The sequence below is a fragment of the Acinonyx jubatus genome, chromosome C2 (assembly GCF_027475565.1).
Source record: "Acinonyx jubatus isolate Ajub_Pintada_27869175 chromosome C2, VMU_Ajub_asm_v1.0, whole genome shotgun sequence".
Taxonomy (NCBI): domain Eukaryota; kingdom Metazoa; phylum Chordata; class Mammalia; order Carnivora; family Felidae; genus Acinonyx; species Acinonyx jubatus.
Genome location: NC_069384.1, coordinates 103320729 through 103337229, shown reverse-complemented (window position 1 = coordinate 103337229; position 16501 = coordinate 103320729). Strand labels below are relative to the sequence as shown.

The window sequence follows — 16501 nt, the reverse complement described above, 5'->3', positions numbered from 1 at the left end:
ACAAAAAACATATATATATATGTGTGTATATATACACATATATATATATATATATATATTTCATAGGATGTGGGTTAAGAACCAGGGAGTGGGTGGCTTGACCTGGTCCTCCTTAGGCTAGTACAATAATTCTCATGCTTGTTTACATTAGTTGCCACCCAAAATTTGAAAGATATGACTGTTATGTCCACATGATGCCTTTGACCAAGTCTATTTCACATTTACTAGGGAGGGATAAGTTGTTTTTAAGTTTTCATGAGCAAATTGCTAAAGAGGGAAAATGTCCTTCCTTGAACATGTTTTTCTTTTCCCTTTAATAGAAAAGCAAGAATTTATAAGCTATTTCTGTACCTAAGTGTTTGTAGACACAAACACCCAAGCATAATTTATTTTAAAATACTTATTTATATAATTTTGTGTTCATGAAAGCATGTGAGCTAACTTATATTTATTTATGTTATATTTATTAAAATATTTATTATCCAATGGATTTGAGAAATACCTTATTTTCTAAAAATAAAATGATTGAATAAAGTAATTCTCATATTTTTCTAATGTAATTGGAATATTTTAAGTGTTAAAATACATGTTGTGGGAAAACTGAAAACTCCAATGAAATGTGAACAAAATTCCCTTAGAAAGAATGCCACAATATTCTTACCCATGTCCTAGTTTCTCTAATCTCTTATTTTATTTTATTTTTCCTAAGTTTATTTATTTATTTCGAGACAGAGAGAGGGACAGAGAATCCCAAGCAGGCTCTGCACGAACAGCGGGTCTCGATCCCATGAACTGTGAGATCATGACCTGAGCCAAAACCAAGAGTCAGCCACTTAACTGACTAAGCCACCCAGGCACCTCTTCCCCCAATTTCTTAAAGGGAGACTCATTAGACTAGATATGCTCTAATACTAAGGCCATCGAATGAGTTATGGTTTTTAAGAGTATATTTTGTTCAGCATCTACATCTGAAAGTAAAATACATAAAAATGTTTTTTCCCTGTTAACCATAACATGCTGTGCATTAGACAAATACATAATAATATCCTCCAACTGGGAAAAACATCATTAAGAGTCCTTCTAGTTAAATTATTCTAATTTTTGTGACACTTTGGGCCCTCAGGGGAAGCTGTTTCTAAATTACAATGAGAAAAACTCTCCATTTGCTTTAAATTATATAGAACTTCTGCCTGAACCACATGGATAATTGCCTCTCTTTGGCTTAAGAGATGTGCTCTTAATGATCCAAATATTAAATTCCATCTTTTTAATTCTCTAAACCATGTGAATTTTAAAAGATTCACCTGGCAGAATACCATGTAATTTTAGTACTCCGATAATTGTCTTCCTCCTTAATATAAAAAGGCCATAGGAAAGGAAAGATTTGGTGTGCCCCGCCCCCTTCCTCACGTGACTCCTGTTCACCACATCCTAGCTGGTGTCCCTGTGGACCAAGAGGGGATGTGTATTGGCCACCCCAGGTCCTCATTTGTGTGGCAAACTGACTCATTTGTTCAGACTCTCACCCCCCTTGATACACAATTAAATAGAAACCATCAGAAACTAGATCCCGATACATCTCCTCTTTTCTTTAGGGATTCCTCCACAAATTTGAATGACCTTCAAGGGATTCACAAACAGGAATTTCTTGCCTTTAAGTGTTGGGTTTGGGGTTTCAGCAGCTTTGATTACGGTTAGAAGAGCTCGAGGGCTTGATGCGGCTGGAGCCATAGACTTGCTGCCATCCCTCACTTGGAATGGCGACTTGTCTGTTGTCTGGCCGGTTGTCTGTGCCCAGAAACAAGGAGAAGCAAGCAGATCGTCCATCTGTGGACAGGATGAGTACAGAGGAATACAGGTGTTACTTTGGTTCTTTTTTAAAATTTTATTTATTTTTTAGAGAGAGTGTGAATGGAGGAGAGGGGCAGAGGGAGAGGGGAAGAAAGAAAAAAAAATCTTAAGCCATCTCCTAATGGAGCCCAACTCGGGGCTGTATCCGACGACTGTGGGATCATGACCTGAGCTGAAATCAAAAGTCAGACGCTCAACCAACTGAGCCCTACTTTGGTTCTAGAAATTACCATGACATATGCTTCAAAAACATGACTGGCCCTTGGGGCACCTGGGTAGCTCGGTCAGTTGAGCATCCGACTTCGGCTCAGGTCATGATCTCACATTTTGTGATTCGAGCCCCGTGTTGGGCTCTGTGCTGACAGCTTGTAGCCTGGAGCCTGCTTCGAACTCTGTGTCTCCCTCCCTCTCTCTGTTCCTCCCCCACTTGTGCTCTTTCTCTCTCAAAAATAAACATTAAAAAAACAAAACAAAACAAGACTGACCCAAGAAACCCCTTCACAACTAATTCCTTTCTTTATTACATGGTTAGTTTTCCTCTTTTCTTTTAAGCCTGGGCCTACAATTTACAAGTTGTATAACATGACCAAGTTGTTTTAACCTCTCCTGTTTCCTCTTCTATGAGGTGAAGGTGATGGTAGGACCTACCTCAGAGGATCAAAGTGAGGGTTAAATGGAACAGCTCATGCAAAGCACTGGCACTGCACCTGACCATAAATATGAGCCATTTTTGAAAATTATTAGTCTTTGGGCTTGGTGACAGGGCCAAATCGGTTAAACTCTCTTTTGCTACTATTTTCTTATCTGTGAAAGTCAGAAAACTGTAGCCCCTATTTTAGGGCTGTTGTGAGGATTAAATGGCACAGGACAGTGCTGGCATCTAGTCAATGCTCACTGTCAATTTTTTCAAAGTGTGAAGGTTGTTTAAAGATTTCAGCGATGCCCTGTCCCCGTGCAGCATTATCATAGGCATGTGCCAGGTGTCTGGGGCAAGTCCCTGCCTTCACACAACAAAGGATGGGGAGCAAAGTAACTTAATAAGACCGAGGTTCCTCTCTCAAAAATAAACATTAAAAAAATTTTTTAAAAGGGGCGACTGGGTGGCTCAGTCGGTTAAGCATCCAACTTCAGCTCAGGTCATGATCTCACAGTTCATGGGTTCGAGCCCCATGTCGGGCTCTGTGCTGACAGCTCAGAGCCTGGAGCCTGCTTCGGATTCTGTGTCTCCATCTCTCTGTGCCCCTCCCTCCCCTCAAAAATAAACATTAAAAAAAAAGAAAAAAAGAAAAAGACCGAGGTTCCCCACTAAAAATATTTCCCAGTCCTAGTCTGTTAGAGATTCATTTGATTAACAAATTATTTTTAAAAGAAAATAAACAGTGAAAGTGTTTCTCACACCTGAGAATGACTTAATCAGAGAATGAACATGAAAAACAGCTGACAGCTGTCCCACTGAGGGCCCAGAGCTTTAGGAAAAGGGAACAGTTCTGGGGAGCAGTCTGGCCAGATGTCCAAGGGTTGTCTTGGACAGCTCAAGTGATGCAAAAGGACCTTAGATACCCTAATGAGGAGAGAAAACATAGGGACAGAAAGGGAAGAAAGAACAGCTTTGTCTGGGGCCCAGCACTGACAGAAACGGTGAGTCCTCTGCCATAACACCCTGAACAAACCATTCAGGTGCTGTCCTTGTTTGAAGACTAAACATACGGTTCTAGCTAGCATAATGTGGCTTCCTAGTTTAAGACAAAATACGTTACAATATCGCCACAGACTGAATGTTTGTGTCCCCTTAAAAATCCTATGTTGAAGCCCTGCTCCCCAATGCAATGATAGTTAGAGATGAGGCATTAGGAGGTGAATTAGGTCAGGAGCATGGAGCCCTGATGATGGGATTAGCACCTTTGTAAGAAGAGACTGGAAGAGGAGCGCCTGGGTGGCTCAGTTGGTTAAGCATCTGACTCTTGCTTTTGGCAGAGGTAATGGTCTCGTAGTTAGTGGGATCAAGCCTCGTGTGAGGCTCTGTGCTGACAGCAGGGAGCTTTCTTGGGAGTCTCTCCCTCTCCCCGCCCCTTCCCCCACTTGCATGCACATGTGCTCTCTCTCTCTCTCTCAAAATCAATCAATAAAAAAATAATAAAAATTTAAAGGAAAAAGAGACTGTGAGAGACCCTCTGACCCCCACATGAGGACACAGTGACGGGTGGCTGTGTACAAAGCAGGGTGAGAGCCCTCACCAGATACCAAATCTGCCGGCATCCTGATCGCAAACTTCCCAGCCTCCAGAACTGTGAGAAATGAATGTCTGCTGTTGAAGCCACCCAGTCTGTGGTATTTTGGTGTAACAGTCTGAGCTGACCGAGAAATCTATTTTAAATAAAAAAAAAAAACCAACCACATTTTCAAAAATTGATTTGTATCCATTTTTTTGGTTGAAATGTATTTGGTGAGAACAAGTCAAAAACTCTAGTTATATTTATGTTATCTTTCAATATGGTATTAAAAATACAAATGTGGAGAAGCATATGGTTGGTGCAGTCAGTAGAGCATGCAACTCTTGATCTCAGGGTCATAAGTTCAAGCCCCATTTTGGGCACAGAGCTTACTTAAATATATGAATGTGAATTAGGACATCAGTGTAACATCAGAGCCAATATATTCATGTAACCTTTTTAAGAAGCAATATTAATGCTTTCTGGGTGCTAACTAAATGCCAAGTGTGTTTCTAAGTGTTTACCACAAAATGTATAAAATTCCCCCAATAATCCTACAAGGAGAAACTACTATCTGCCCCCCAACCCTTTTTTTTTTAAGTTTATTTATTTATTTTGAGAGAGGGAGTACAAGCGGGGAAGGGGCAGAGAGAGAGAGAAAGAGAGAGGAAAAGAGAGAGAATTCCTAGCAGGCTTTGTGTTGCCTGCACAGACCCCAACTCAAGGCTCGAACTCACAAACCATGAGATCATGACCCAAGCTGAAGTCAGACACTTAACTGACTGAGACACCCAGGCATCCCTACCTTCCCCTTTTTATCTTTTTTATTTTTATTTTTAAAAATTTTTTAACGTTTATTTATTTTTGAGACAGAGAGAGACAGAGCATGAACGGGGGAGGGTCAGAGAGAGAGGGAGACACAGAATCTGAAACAGGCTCCAGGCTGTGAGCTGTCAGCACAGAGCCCGACGCGGGGCTCGAACTCACGGAGATATCATGACCTGAGCCGAAGTCGGACACTTAACCGACTGGGCCATCCAGGCGCCCCCTACCTTCCCCTTTTTATAGACGAGGAAACTAAGGTAAGAAACCATATAATCCCACATGATGAGTAAGTGGCAGGCATTGTGATTTAACTCCAGGAGGCCTGGTTCCAGCCTGTGCAACTGTTGTACCCTTTGCCTTTGGTTATATTAAGGGCCCAGTGAGTCAAGGGACATCGTTGTCATAACCATACAAACATCACCAGGGTTATTTATATATCTTCGCTTCCCCTCACTATACCATGCAAACTTCAAGTATGGAAAATGTCATGTTACTCATGTCTATGTGTTCTCAGGCCCAGGCACTTAAAAGTGGTAGAAAGCGAAAGAATGGCCAATCTTCATGGGTTCCCATATGTTTCTCATTTCTTTTGCTAATCTAGGAATAAAGAGAAAGTCTTCTGTCTAAAAATCATAGCATTTCCAATTACCAAAATTTTTTTTTTCTCTTTTAATTATAAAATGCATATGTTTGCTTGGTTCAAAACAATCGTACATGCTTAGACTGGGGAAAAATCCAAAATTCATAAGCCTGTTGATTTATGCAATTCACGTATCTATGGTTTGGCATGATGTGGTCACTATCCGTTAGAAGCCATATACCAACACTTCACACTGGTGAACCAAAGAGTGGTCTACTTCCCCTTGCACGTGACTTCCACACAAACCCCTCGATGGTAGTTCCAAGAGGCCCAGGCAATCATCTCATCGGCTGCTTCTCACACTGCCCCTGACAGGAGTGGGCCACAGGTCCAGCCAGGCTCCTCAACACCCCTTCCAAATCCCTTGGTAAACCCCTCCTGGAGAAACTCCACTTCTGAATGCTTTATCGATGCAGGTTACAGATAAGATCTCACAAATGACCTCTATAGATCAGGGAAAGTTAAAAACTCACCAAACTAGTCCAAGTCCTGCCTGCAGTTAAGTTTTTATTAAGTAACAAAACCATCTCTTAGACTTCCCAACTTGCTTGAACATAAAACGGTCCTATAAATGCACAGAGCATACCCTAATCTAAAAATGAACGCAAGCTAGAGGTTCCAGCAGACAGCAGGAATGGACGGCCACAGGATAAAGATGTCTGACTAACTCCAGGCTGTCTTGTCTAACCAGGAATCTACATCCCGACTGGAACAGACTGGATCTAAATCCTCCAGCAGGCTTCAGGGCAGAGCTGGAGGTCCCCAGGACCTGAGGAAAAACCTCAGAACCCCATGCTCAGAAATAAACCCCAGGGCCTCTGTGTTAATATCAGCAGCTTACAGAGCCCTTATCATAAACACTCAAACCTCGGGATGTGGGCTGGAAAAGACACAATCCCGGCAGTAAATCCCTGGTCACCCAGTTGGGATCACACCCTCCAGCAAGCAGTACGCTGCTTTACCCCAAGAAGGACTTCCAGTAACAGGCAAAGGGCTGAGCCAACGGCCTCACTGAGGACACCTTATCAGCAAATATGATGTCCTCTTCAGGAAATGGAGTGAAAATGTGTTTCCACATGACAATGCAGGGGAGGAAAATTTGCCCCTAAAGCAATTCAATAACATTAAAAAAATGAGCCTCAAATGTGCAGGAAAACCCCTTTAGAGAGATGCACATGTGAAGAACCAAGAGGAACCCACCTAGTTTTAAATAAAAATGCACCTTCCAATAACAAGATACGGAGGGATGTAGTCATACACTCAGTCATTCCTGGAGTGAGGACAGTTAAGGGAACAAGGGGATGGGCAGGTTCTTCCAAATTTCTGCCAACTCCTGGGTGAACCAGCCTGCCCTGCTTTACACTCAGCCCCTGTCCATGATGTGGAGAGCTGGGAACAAAACCAACTAATGCCCAAATGGCCAAGGTAACAGAAATCAAGAAATAAGATGCTTTAAAAAATAATTGATAAGTAAATAACAATACAAAGGACACATATTAGTACTGTACAAATGCAGATTTATTTTTCTTCCTTTCATTCATACTATGAAAAATTGTTAGGAAACCGGCTTACATACAAAGCACCTCTGGAATTATGCGTTTCTTCGGAAAACTTATAAAAAATAATGAACATTTAAAAATTCAAGTCAAGTATTTTACATTCCTGAATGTTAAAACTCCATGTGTTTCCTAGTGTATAGTACAATTTAAAAAAAAAACTCATAAAGTGACACTGACTTGAATTCCACAGGATCCCTGACAATTAAAAATATGTTCATCCCTATAAAGTGAATTTGTTCTTCACAGGCAAAACAATAAAGTGTATTTCTCTGATTAATTCATTGAGATTTATTTTATTCTCCAGCTAATTCCTACAGAAGACCAATGGTAATTTACAGTTAGTTCAAATAAGTTAACAAAACATATCCGAAATGTTAATCGCCACATGCATGATTCTAGGAGAGTGACAATATCTATACCTACCCAAAAAACCATTTCACCAATTAACAAGAGCCAATGTGGCTCATTATTCCCTGGGGCAAGTCTTCTTCAAGAAGACATGACATTTTTCCCTTGGTCCTGCTCTGGCTATTTCTGAGTAGCATCTCTCCCCCCACCAGAAAGTAAACGATTCCAGGGTGAGAGTCAAGAAATGTAGTGCTTAGCCTTGTGATTTTGGAAGGTTAATGAAATTTGAAGGGACTCTCTGACCATCCATCCAGTTGAACTTCCCCACTGAGATGAGATCACCTCTGAGCGTGCACCTCAACACGGGATGGGGACTGGATTATATTCCTTTCTCATCACTCAAGGACAAGGTAACATGATTGGTTTAACGGTTTAACAGACCACTAGCCAGACAGGTTGGTAATGTGATCTATGGAAATCATCCCACATAAAAAGATATATTGTACCCAGGGGCATGTATGCCTGAGTGGGGGCTAAAAGAACAGGAAGGTATCTCTCATTATTAATGTCAGTATGAGAAAAGCTCAACTACATTGGTGCAAGTTTAAGCACACTACCACTGAGTTGCGAAAAAGGTTTCAAATACTTGATATGAATTTCATAGTTCACAGACTCCAAAAGGAAAATTACCACATTTCTCACCTGACTGAGTCCTTTTAAGCACCTTTGTTAAGGACAGATGTTGGGTGGGGAAGCAGGGCAGGATGGTGTGAGTAGGAGGTGCAAAAAATTTTTTTAAATCTAGAGGTTTTTTAAGTTTTCCAAATATTTTACATTTTCTCTACCCCTGAATAATGCGAGCTGCAGAATGGCTCCCAGTGAAAGGAGCTGCCTCCACAGACTGTGAAGTTCAAGATCTCATCAAGTCCATACCCAATTACCAGTTGAAGTTGGTCTTTACAGGTGAAAGTTCCTGAGGCTTCCTTTTTCAGTCCATCTTCCAAACTTCACCTTTCCTGTAAGAAACCTAACAAAAGAGAGAACACAAACAAATTCAGGGATTCACTGTTAGGGGAAGACAGAGGCATGCTTTTAGAGAAAAATCACCCATCCATTTCAAAAAGGAACTTCTCCAAGTGGCTGGGTTTTCCTGAGCTGAAGATAAGCCACTGTAATTTAAAGACTAGTTGCAAGATGCTAAAACATCCTGATAAAAATACAAAATTCCACCAATTTCTGGCCACAAACGGCACAAAATATTGGTAAATTTTGCTTTTTTTGCTTGTTTTTTTTTTTTAACTCACAGAAGAATTTTGTTTTCCTATTTAATGAGGGAATTGGACTAATAAGCTAGCTTTCATGATTTTTTTCAAGGCTAAAAAAAAAAATTTCACAAACCCCTTTATGGTTCTAACATATCAACAAGTCAAGTGTCTGGTGAGATCAGGAGCAGACACAAACAGAAAACAAAATAACCCATTATATAGAGTTTGTGAGACACATTTTTTTCAAGGTTGTTTTGATGGAAGAGGCTGTGATTATTTGGTTATCATAGCACAGAGGCCATTGTTGTCAATAGGCAGAAGCGTCTATATGCAAATAAGCAGATTTCCACATGTGAGCCTTAGTAATTTACAAAATTTCAACATTTCCAGGAATATGAATGAAAAATTTGGCACTAAAACTAGATATTCTATTTACTTGAGGCTTCTGCACCCAAAATCTACAGGGGAGATATGCCCACAAGATCTCAAAAGCATTCTGAGTGATCACAGAGTGATTTTACTTTTCATACAAACTTGTGGGGCATATACACATTTTTACATTCTTTTTGGAATAAAAAGTCCAACTAGAATTCCAAATAAAAACATTTCTCTGACTTACTGTGGCTTTTGAGAAGTAACACTACATTTGTTAACTATGGTAAGAATGTATAATAAAGTTTAGAGTTGGTTTCACTGATGTGCTAGATCAAACCATACACACAAAAAAAGACGAGCTTACACACAAAGGAAGGAACCTGCAGTTTTCTGGATTGAGACTAGAAACTTGAGCCCTCCTCTGGGCTCCACTTTTGCCACTTGAGGTTCACTGGTGCCACCCAGTGGCCTCCCCTGGCACTGCTTCAGTGCCACGGGAGGCCTAGAAAGCTGAATGTCTCAAGTACCATAATGACATTTTTAACTACCCCTTAGAGAGCCTTACTACCTGCCTGGAGCTTTCCACGCATTATCTTTTTTCATTCTCACAATAAACTTAGGACACAGGGGTTTTTGCATCCATCTGCCAAAGCGGAACAGAGAGGCTTAAAGTTAGGTTGAGCATTTGCTCCGTCACAAAGCCAGCCAGCACTTGAGATGGGATCTCAACCGTTCCTCTGATCCCACACACAAACCATTCACCTTTACTTAGATTGTGGCAGCCCACGTGCTTACCCTACATTAACATAATTCTCTGAATCCAAGCTCACAAATAAGCAAGCAACACATTCTATCATAGAAACTGGCTCTTTGAAAGACAGAGCTTGATTCGAAGTAAAACGACTAAGAGAATTTCTTGCTCACCTTTCAGCACATCTTGGACTTCAATGGAGATGCTTTTCAAGCAGTTGTATAAATTCTGGGCTGTGGCATTACTCTGCTCCTTTTCTTGCCACTTCTTCAGCACCCTAAAGTTATAGATCGTAACATCTTCTTTCTTCTCCTGGATATCTTCAATATCGCTCCTCTCCAACCCCAAGTTGGCAATGGCCATTTTCATCCACTCCTTCCCCAACTTCGCAGCAAGGATAATCAGCTGTGTGTCTGTTAGCAGGTTTCTGGTCTTCGCTCCGTCTAAAAGCAGACAAGGAAGTCTACAGTTGCTCTCAACACATCATTTATAGCAATTTATAATGAAAATGCATTCTCCTTATATCTGTGATTTGTAACTTCAAAATATATTTAAGTGTCAAAAACTCTCTCCTTTCCAAACTATTATATGGACTAAAGGGAACTATTTCATATAATAACATTAAACCAGGGTACAACGTTCACAATGTTAATTCAGTAATTCAGGGAATGAAGCTGTTTTACAAAGCAGCACAGATTGGGTTGGAATAAAAAGATCGGACACCAAAAATAATCTATATGGCTCAAAAAGAAAAATACATAGTTTTGCCCTCGCCCAGCTCGTGCCTTTACCTGAATGTTAGTGCCACATATAAACGCTATCTTAGTGATCACTAAAGACACAGCAAGACATCTGAATCCCAATTTCTATTACGCCATCTCCTGGCATTACGGAAAAAAACACAACTTACAGAAAAGTCATGAGATGGTCTGTAATGTCTATTAATCTCTATGAAACAGAATCATAATCTTGGAGGGACATGTGTTTGCCAACGTAAACTACTGGCCCCATGAAAAATATTAGCCCTATCACTAATCTAGATTTGCTACTTTTATGTTTTGTAGTTAGTTGCACAATAGTGTTGCAAAGCTCACTGGTTGCCTAGATTCCGCCAAGGATCATAAAGGCATTACAAAATACTGGAGGCAAAATTAGAAGGGAGTGACAGGCAGAATACTTTCTGCCCCTTCTTCAGGATCACAGAACTCTACAGCCAACAATTTACTAATATGAATCTAATCTCTGTACTAACCCTTCCCCACTTCACAGATCCCTTCCAGATTGAAGAAAAGGTCTAAACAATGGCCCGCGCTCTCTAGTGGTTTCTTGAGATGCGGTACACTGCTCCCAGCTCTCAACAGCGGCAGCAATGAAAGCTGCACAGGCAGCCTATGAAAACTGCCAGTTGTCAGGACCATCATAAAACTTATTGCTTCCGATCCCGAACCTAAATTCTAACAAGACCACAAGGTGATTCTATTAAGACTGAGTACTGGCTATATTTAAAAAGCATCACACTGACACACTGAGTCTAAAACTACCAGGACAGTGACTCAGTATCTCAAAGAATGTTGTGAAAATACCTTAACAGAAGTAAATCTTTATTAACTTATTTTTTTTTATTTAAAAAAATTTTTTAACGTTTATTTATTTTTGAGACAGAGACAGACAGAGCATGAATGGGGGAGGGTCAGAGAGAGAAGAAGAATCTGAAACAGGCTCCAGGTTCTGAGCTGTCAGCACAGAGCCTGATGCGGGGCTCAAACTCAGGGACCGTGAGATCATGACCTGAGCCGAAGTCGGACGCTTAACTGAATGAGCCACCCAGGTGCCCCTTTATTAACTTATTTAGATACCACACTGTCAACTCCAAAAAGGTTGGAAATCCTTAATCTTTCTAGGTGGCATTTAATAATTTTATTTCTATTTCTAGCTGCTTGCTATCAGAGCTCATTTTAAATAGCCAAAAGTAACTGCATATAACAAGAGAAACTTTTCCTATATATCAATTTAATATAAAAGTGTGTCCCTGTTATAAGATGAATACGGTCTGAGGATCTAATGTACCGCATGGTGACTAGAGTTAATAATACTATGTTGTATACTTGGAATTTGCTGAGAGTAGATCTTATGTACCATCACCACCAAAAAAAAAAAAAAAAAAGTGAGGGGATGGATGTGTTACTTGACTTTATTGGTAAATATTTTACAATGTGTAAGTAGATCAAGTCATCACATTATATAAACAATTTTATTTATCAATTATATCTCAATAAAACTAGAAAAAATTACATTCCAGTTATGTTTTAAAAGTAATTCTAGAACCTCATTTATTTTGCTATTTACTTAGCAAAAACAATATGCGTTTCTGTAGTGATATACAGTAAAGGCATCCACATGTCGTCCTCACAGTCTCCTGCTCTAGAAAGTAGAGAGAATCTTACATCACTTTATAGAGGGCTTATCTGCTTTCAGAGATTCATATCTTACAATAATAGTAAAAGAAAAGGTATTCTGAAGAAACAGCTAATTTAGGGAGTTATATGAGGCCCTTGAAGCCTTGAGACCTTGAGTCTCATATAATTTGAGTCTGTTTTTAAACTTAGGTTTGTAAATTCTGCCTGGGCTTGAATTTTGAGCTACATACTCCATCTTCTGGTGCCTTGGAGTAAGTACTGTTGTTAAACATTTTCAGTATCTATTGTATTTTCACAATGATCAAGCCTTGGTTTATGCCATTTATTTGGAAGAAATTGAGACTCGCCTCCAATAATTGATCTGGAGGCTCTTTTCCCCAGATGTAGCTAGTGACCATGACACCAATGAAGGCATACACAGACATTCACAATTTTATTCATTCAATCAGCATCCATGATCTTCTACATAGAAGGCTCCATGGTCACTTCTACAGAAAATGTAAAGATGGACAGTTCACGGCCCCTATCCTTATAGACTGGAAGGGAGCTCCCCCTGGTGCCCCCTTCTATTTAGAGTGAGTAAAGGGGTGGAGTGGGGACTCAAGCTGGAAACAGGGTGGGGCAGACCCAGGAGGACCCAGGAGGCCCGAGGAGGAGTTGGGACACAGAGGGAAGATATCTGGGAGGGCAGGCTCAACTAATGTGGCTCCAGAAGACTGGCCCAACAGCACGGGCTTGGATAAATATTAACGGGGGGAAGCAGGGAAAATAATTTACAGCCACTGATGACATTTTTACAAACCTGAAGTATCAACCTGCTTCATTCTTTTGTCATAGACTTCCTCATCAGATAAGCTGCTATTCATTTTTCGCCGCCTGTTACCTTAAAAAAAAAAAATCAACAAATGGGCTTTCCTTATATTATTTTCTACCCACCCTTAATCTGGATTTTTAAAAAAATCATCATCCAGGTACGAACAAATTGAGAATGAATTCAAAGTTTGTTCAGATGATTAAGAGAATTACAGAACACTTAGATCTTTTTTTAAAAAATTTTTTTTACAGTTTATTTTTGAGAGAGAGAAAGCAGGGGAGGGGCAGAGAGAGAGGTAGAGAAAGAGAGAATCCCAAGCAGGCTCCAAACCGTCAGTGAAGAACCTGATGTGGGGCTCGAACTCACGAACCAAACCGTGAGATCATGACCAGAGCCAAGGTTAAGAGTCGGACACTTAACTGACTGAGCCCCCAGGTGCCCCAGCAGATAATGAAGCCACATTTGCACAGCAAAATAAAAATTCTAGTAGGTAGAAGGAATAAAGGAATAGATTAAAACTCGTTTAATGTCCATTTAACTAGTACTTACCACTTGTGCTGCTTTTCGAAATGTTCTGATTCTGATCATGCTGAACCCAGTCACCTGTTAAAGTATAATACGCATCAACTGCAAATAGTACAAAATTTGACTTAAGTCAATTTTTTGAGATAAATAACGAGTACTCTTTTCAACAGGTCCTACAGGGCAAATGTTTCCTACCCTCCAGTCATCCACTGCAACTGTCCCGATTTTTGCCAAACCCATATGCCAGGTGAAATGTTACTTACTCAGTATTTCTTTACATCTCTAACCGCTGTAAACAGACCACTGGTATCACTTGTGGTATGGATAATGAAGACATAAAGATAAATATTTCTTATTTTAAATGTATTTATTTGTACTCCACTGAAAACAATCTCATATATTATCATTCTGCACTTTGGGAACACCATACGTGGGGAGTTCCTTCTGAACATATCATTGTGACTTTATGCCACCTTCCCTGTTTGAAATGCAATCCCTGCTCCATGAAGAGTCTATGCCTCATGCAGGTCTTCTTTGGGTCCCTTTAGTGAAGATGCCTTAATAGTGACGAGCAATCTCAATTAACCATTAGTTTAGCCATTCCTCCCCCCCAAATACAGTGGAGACCAGAAACATCTTACAACAAGAGTATCTTCTAAAGTTTTTTTAAAAATGTTTATTTTTGACAGAAAGAGAGAGAGAGAGCACGAGTAGGGGAGGGGCAGAGAGAGAGACACACACACACAGAATGTGAAGCAGGCTCCAGGCTCTGAGCTGTCAGTGCAGAGCCTGATGCAGGGCTTGAACCCACAAACCGTGAAATCATCACCTAAGCCAAGGTCAGATGCTCAACCAAGTCACCCAGACACCCCATAATGCAGAGCACTATTAAATATGTTTTTAAAAACCAACATGAGAGGTCTTATAAAGTGATCTTTAAAACTACCAAGAGATCTATTCTTAGTCCAGAGAATATGGTATTCAGATTGCTACATGTTAAATACCTCTCTTACAGTGGCATTAGCGGTGACTAAAAAGTAACATTTTTCAGGTTCATTTATCTGAACAAATAACGAATACCAAGAAAAACAACACAATCTCCCCCACCCATAGTCCCAACTAAGACTATTTACAGGTAAATAGTTTTTGCTCAGATAAAAGGGCCTGTTTCAACTACTAACTTAAGAGTATAATATTGAGGAGGGAGTTAAGATGGCAAACAAGTAGGGGGACCGGGATTTTCCTCATCCCTCAAACACAGCTGTACGGAGGTCAGATCACTTGGAACACCCAGGAAATCAGTCTGCAGAGTAACAGAAGGATCTCCACAGCAGAGGGAGACAGTTTGGCAGGATCAAGGGCTACCTCAACAAACAAATCAAAGCACACGTGTTTGAAGGTTCAAACACTCCACCACCTCAAGCAAGGAGGAGCTCTGCAGAGGACTGACCAGCGAGATAGAGCAGCCAAATACGCAGTAACAGAGTGTGCTCAACCCACTCCACAAACACTTCCTGAAGTGCCAGGACCTGGGCAGTGTTTGACCCCTTTTTAATATAGTGCAAGACACATAACAAGCTTTAAAACACGCAAAAGACAGAAACTTAGCCAAAATGACAAAATGGAGGAATTCTCTCCAAAAGAAAGGTCAAGAAGAAATCACAGAGGATTGCTCAAAACAGATATAAACAATATGCCTGAACAAGAATTTAGAATAACAGTCATAAGACTAATAGCTTGGCTTAAAAAAAGCATAGAGGACACCAGGGAAACTCTTGCTGCAGAGATCAAAGACTAACTAGTTAGGATGAATTTAAAAATGCTGTACCTGAGATGCAAAATAAACTAGATACAGTGACAGTGAGGATGGAAGAAGCAGAGGAGAGAATACGTGAAATAAAAGATAAAATCATGGAAAATAATGAAGCTGAAAAAAAGAGGGAGAGGAAATTACTAGATCACGAAGGGAGAATTAGAGAACTAAGTGATTCCATAAAACAAAACAATATCCGGACCACAGGAGTCCCAGAAGAAGAAGAGTGAGAGAAAGGGGCAAAAAGTTTATTTGAACAAATTAAAGCTGAGAATTTCCCTAATCTGGGGAAGGAAACAGGCATCTACGTCCAAGAGGCAGAGCGAACTCCCTTCAATGTCAACAAAAACAGGTCAACACCATGACATATCATAGTGAAACTGGAAAAATACAAAGACAGAGAATTCTGAAAGCAGCTAAGGACAAAAAAGGGTAGACATATAACAGTAGTAGCAGACCTGTCCACTGAAACTTGGCAGGCCAGAAGGGAGTGACAGGAAATATTCAATGTGCTGAATAGGAAAAATATGCAGGCAAGAATCCTTTATCCAGTAAGGCTGTCATTCAAAATAGAAGGGGAGATAAAGACTTTCCCAGACAAACAAAAACTAAAGGAGTTCATGACCGCTAAACCAGCCCTGCAAGAGATCCTAAGGACTCTGTGAGTGGGAAGCAGCAGAGATTACAAAGGACCAGAGAACATCACAACAAACATGAAATCCACGGATAACACAATGGCACTAAATTCATATCTTTCAATAATCACTCTGAATGTAAATGGACTAAATGCCCCAATCAAAAGGCAAATGGTATCATAATGGATAAAAATAAAAATAAATAATAAAAAAAAAAAAAACCCACAAAGATCCATCTATATGCTGCCTAAAAGAGATACCTGCAGATTGAAAGTGAGGGGATGGAGAACAATCTATCATGCTAATGGACATCAAAAGAAAGCTGGAGTATCCACACTTATATTAGACAAACTAGATTCTAAAACAAAGATTGTAACAAGAAATAAAGGGCACTATATCATAACTAAGGGGTCTATCCATCAAGAAGAACTAACAGTTGTAAATATTTATGTCCCCAATGTGAAAGCACCCAA

The 16501-nt window shown here is 40.1% G+C and overlaps 1 protein-coding gene across 1 annotated transcript in view; it reads right to left on the bottom strand.

The window, feature by feature from the left end:
• Window positions 1–7026: 7026 nt before the first annotated feature.
• Window positions 7027–16501, bottom strand: part of LOC106969466 (uncharacterized) — a 44174-nt gene continuing 34699 nt past the window's right edge. The window contains exons 14-17 of the mRNA XM_027061520.2: window positions 13605–13658; window positions 13044–13124; window positions 9998–10267; window positions 7027–8460 (exon numbers count right to left, since the gene is read on the bottom strand). Of these exons, the coding sequence (XP_026917321.2) occupies window positions 8441–8460; window positions 9998–10267; window positions 13044–13124; window positions 13605–13658 (425 nt within the window). The 3' untranslated portion in view covers window positions 7027–8440. The remainder of the gene's footprint in view (window positions 8461–9997; window positions 10268–13043; window positions 13125–13604; window positions 13659–16501) is intronic.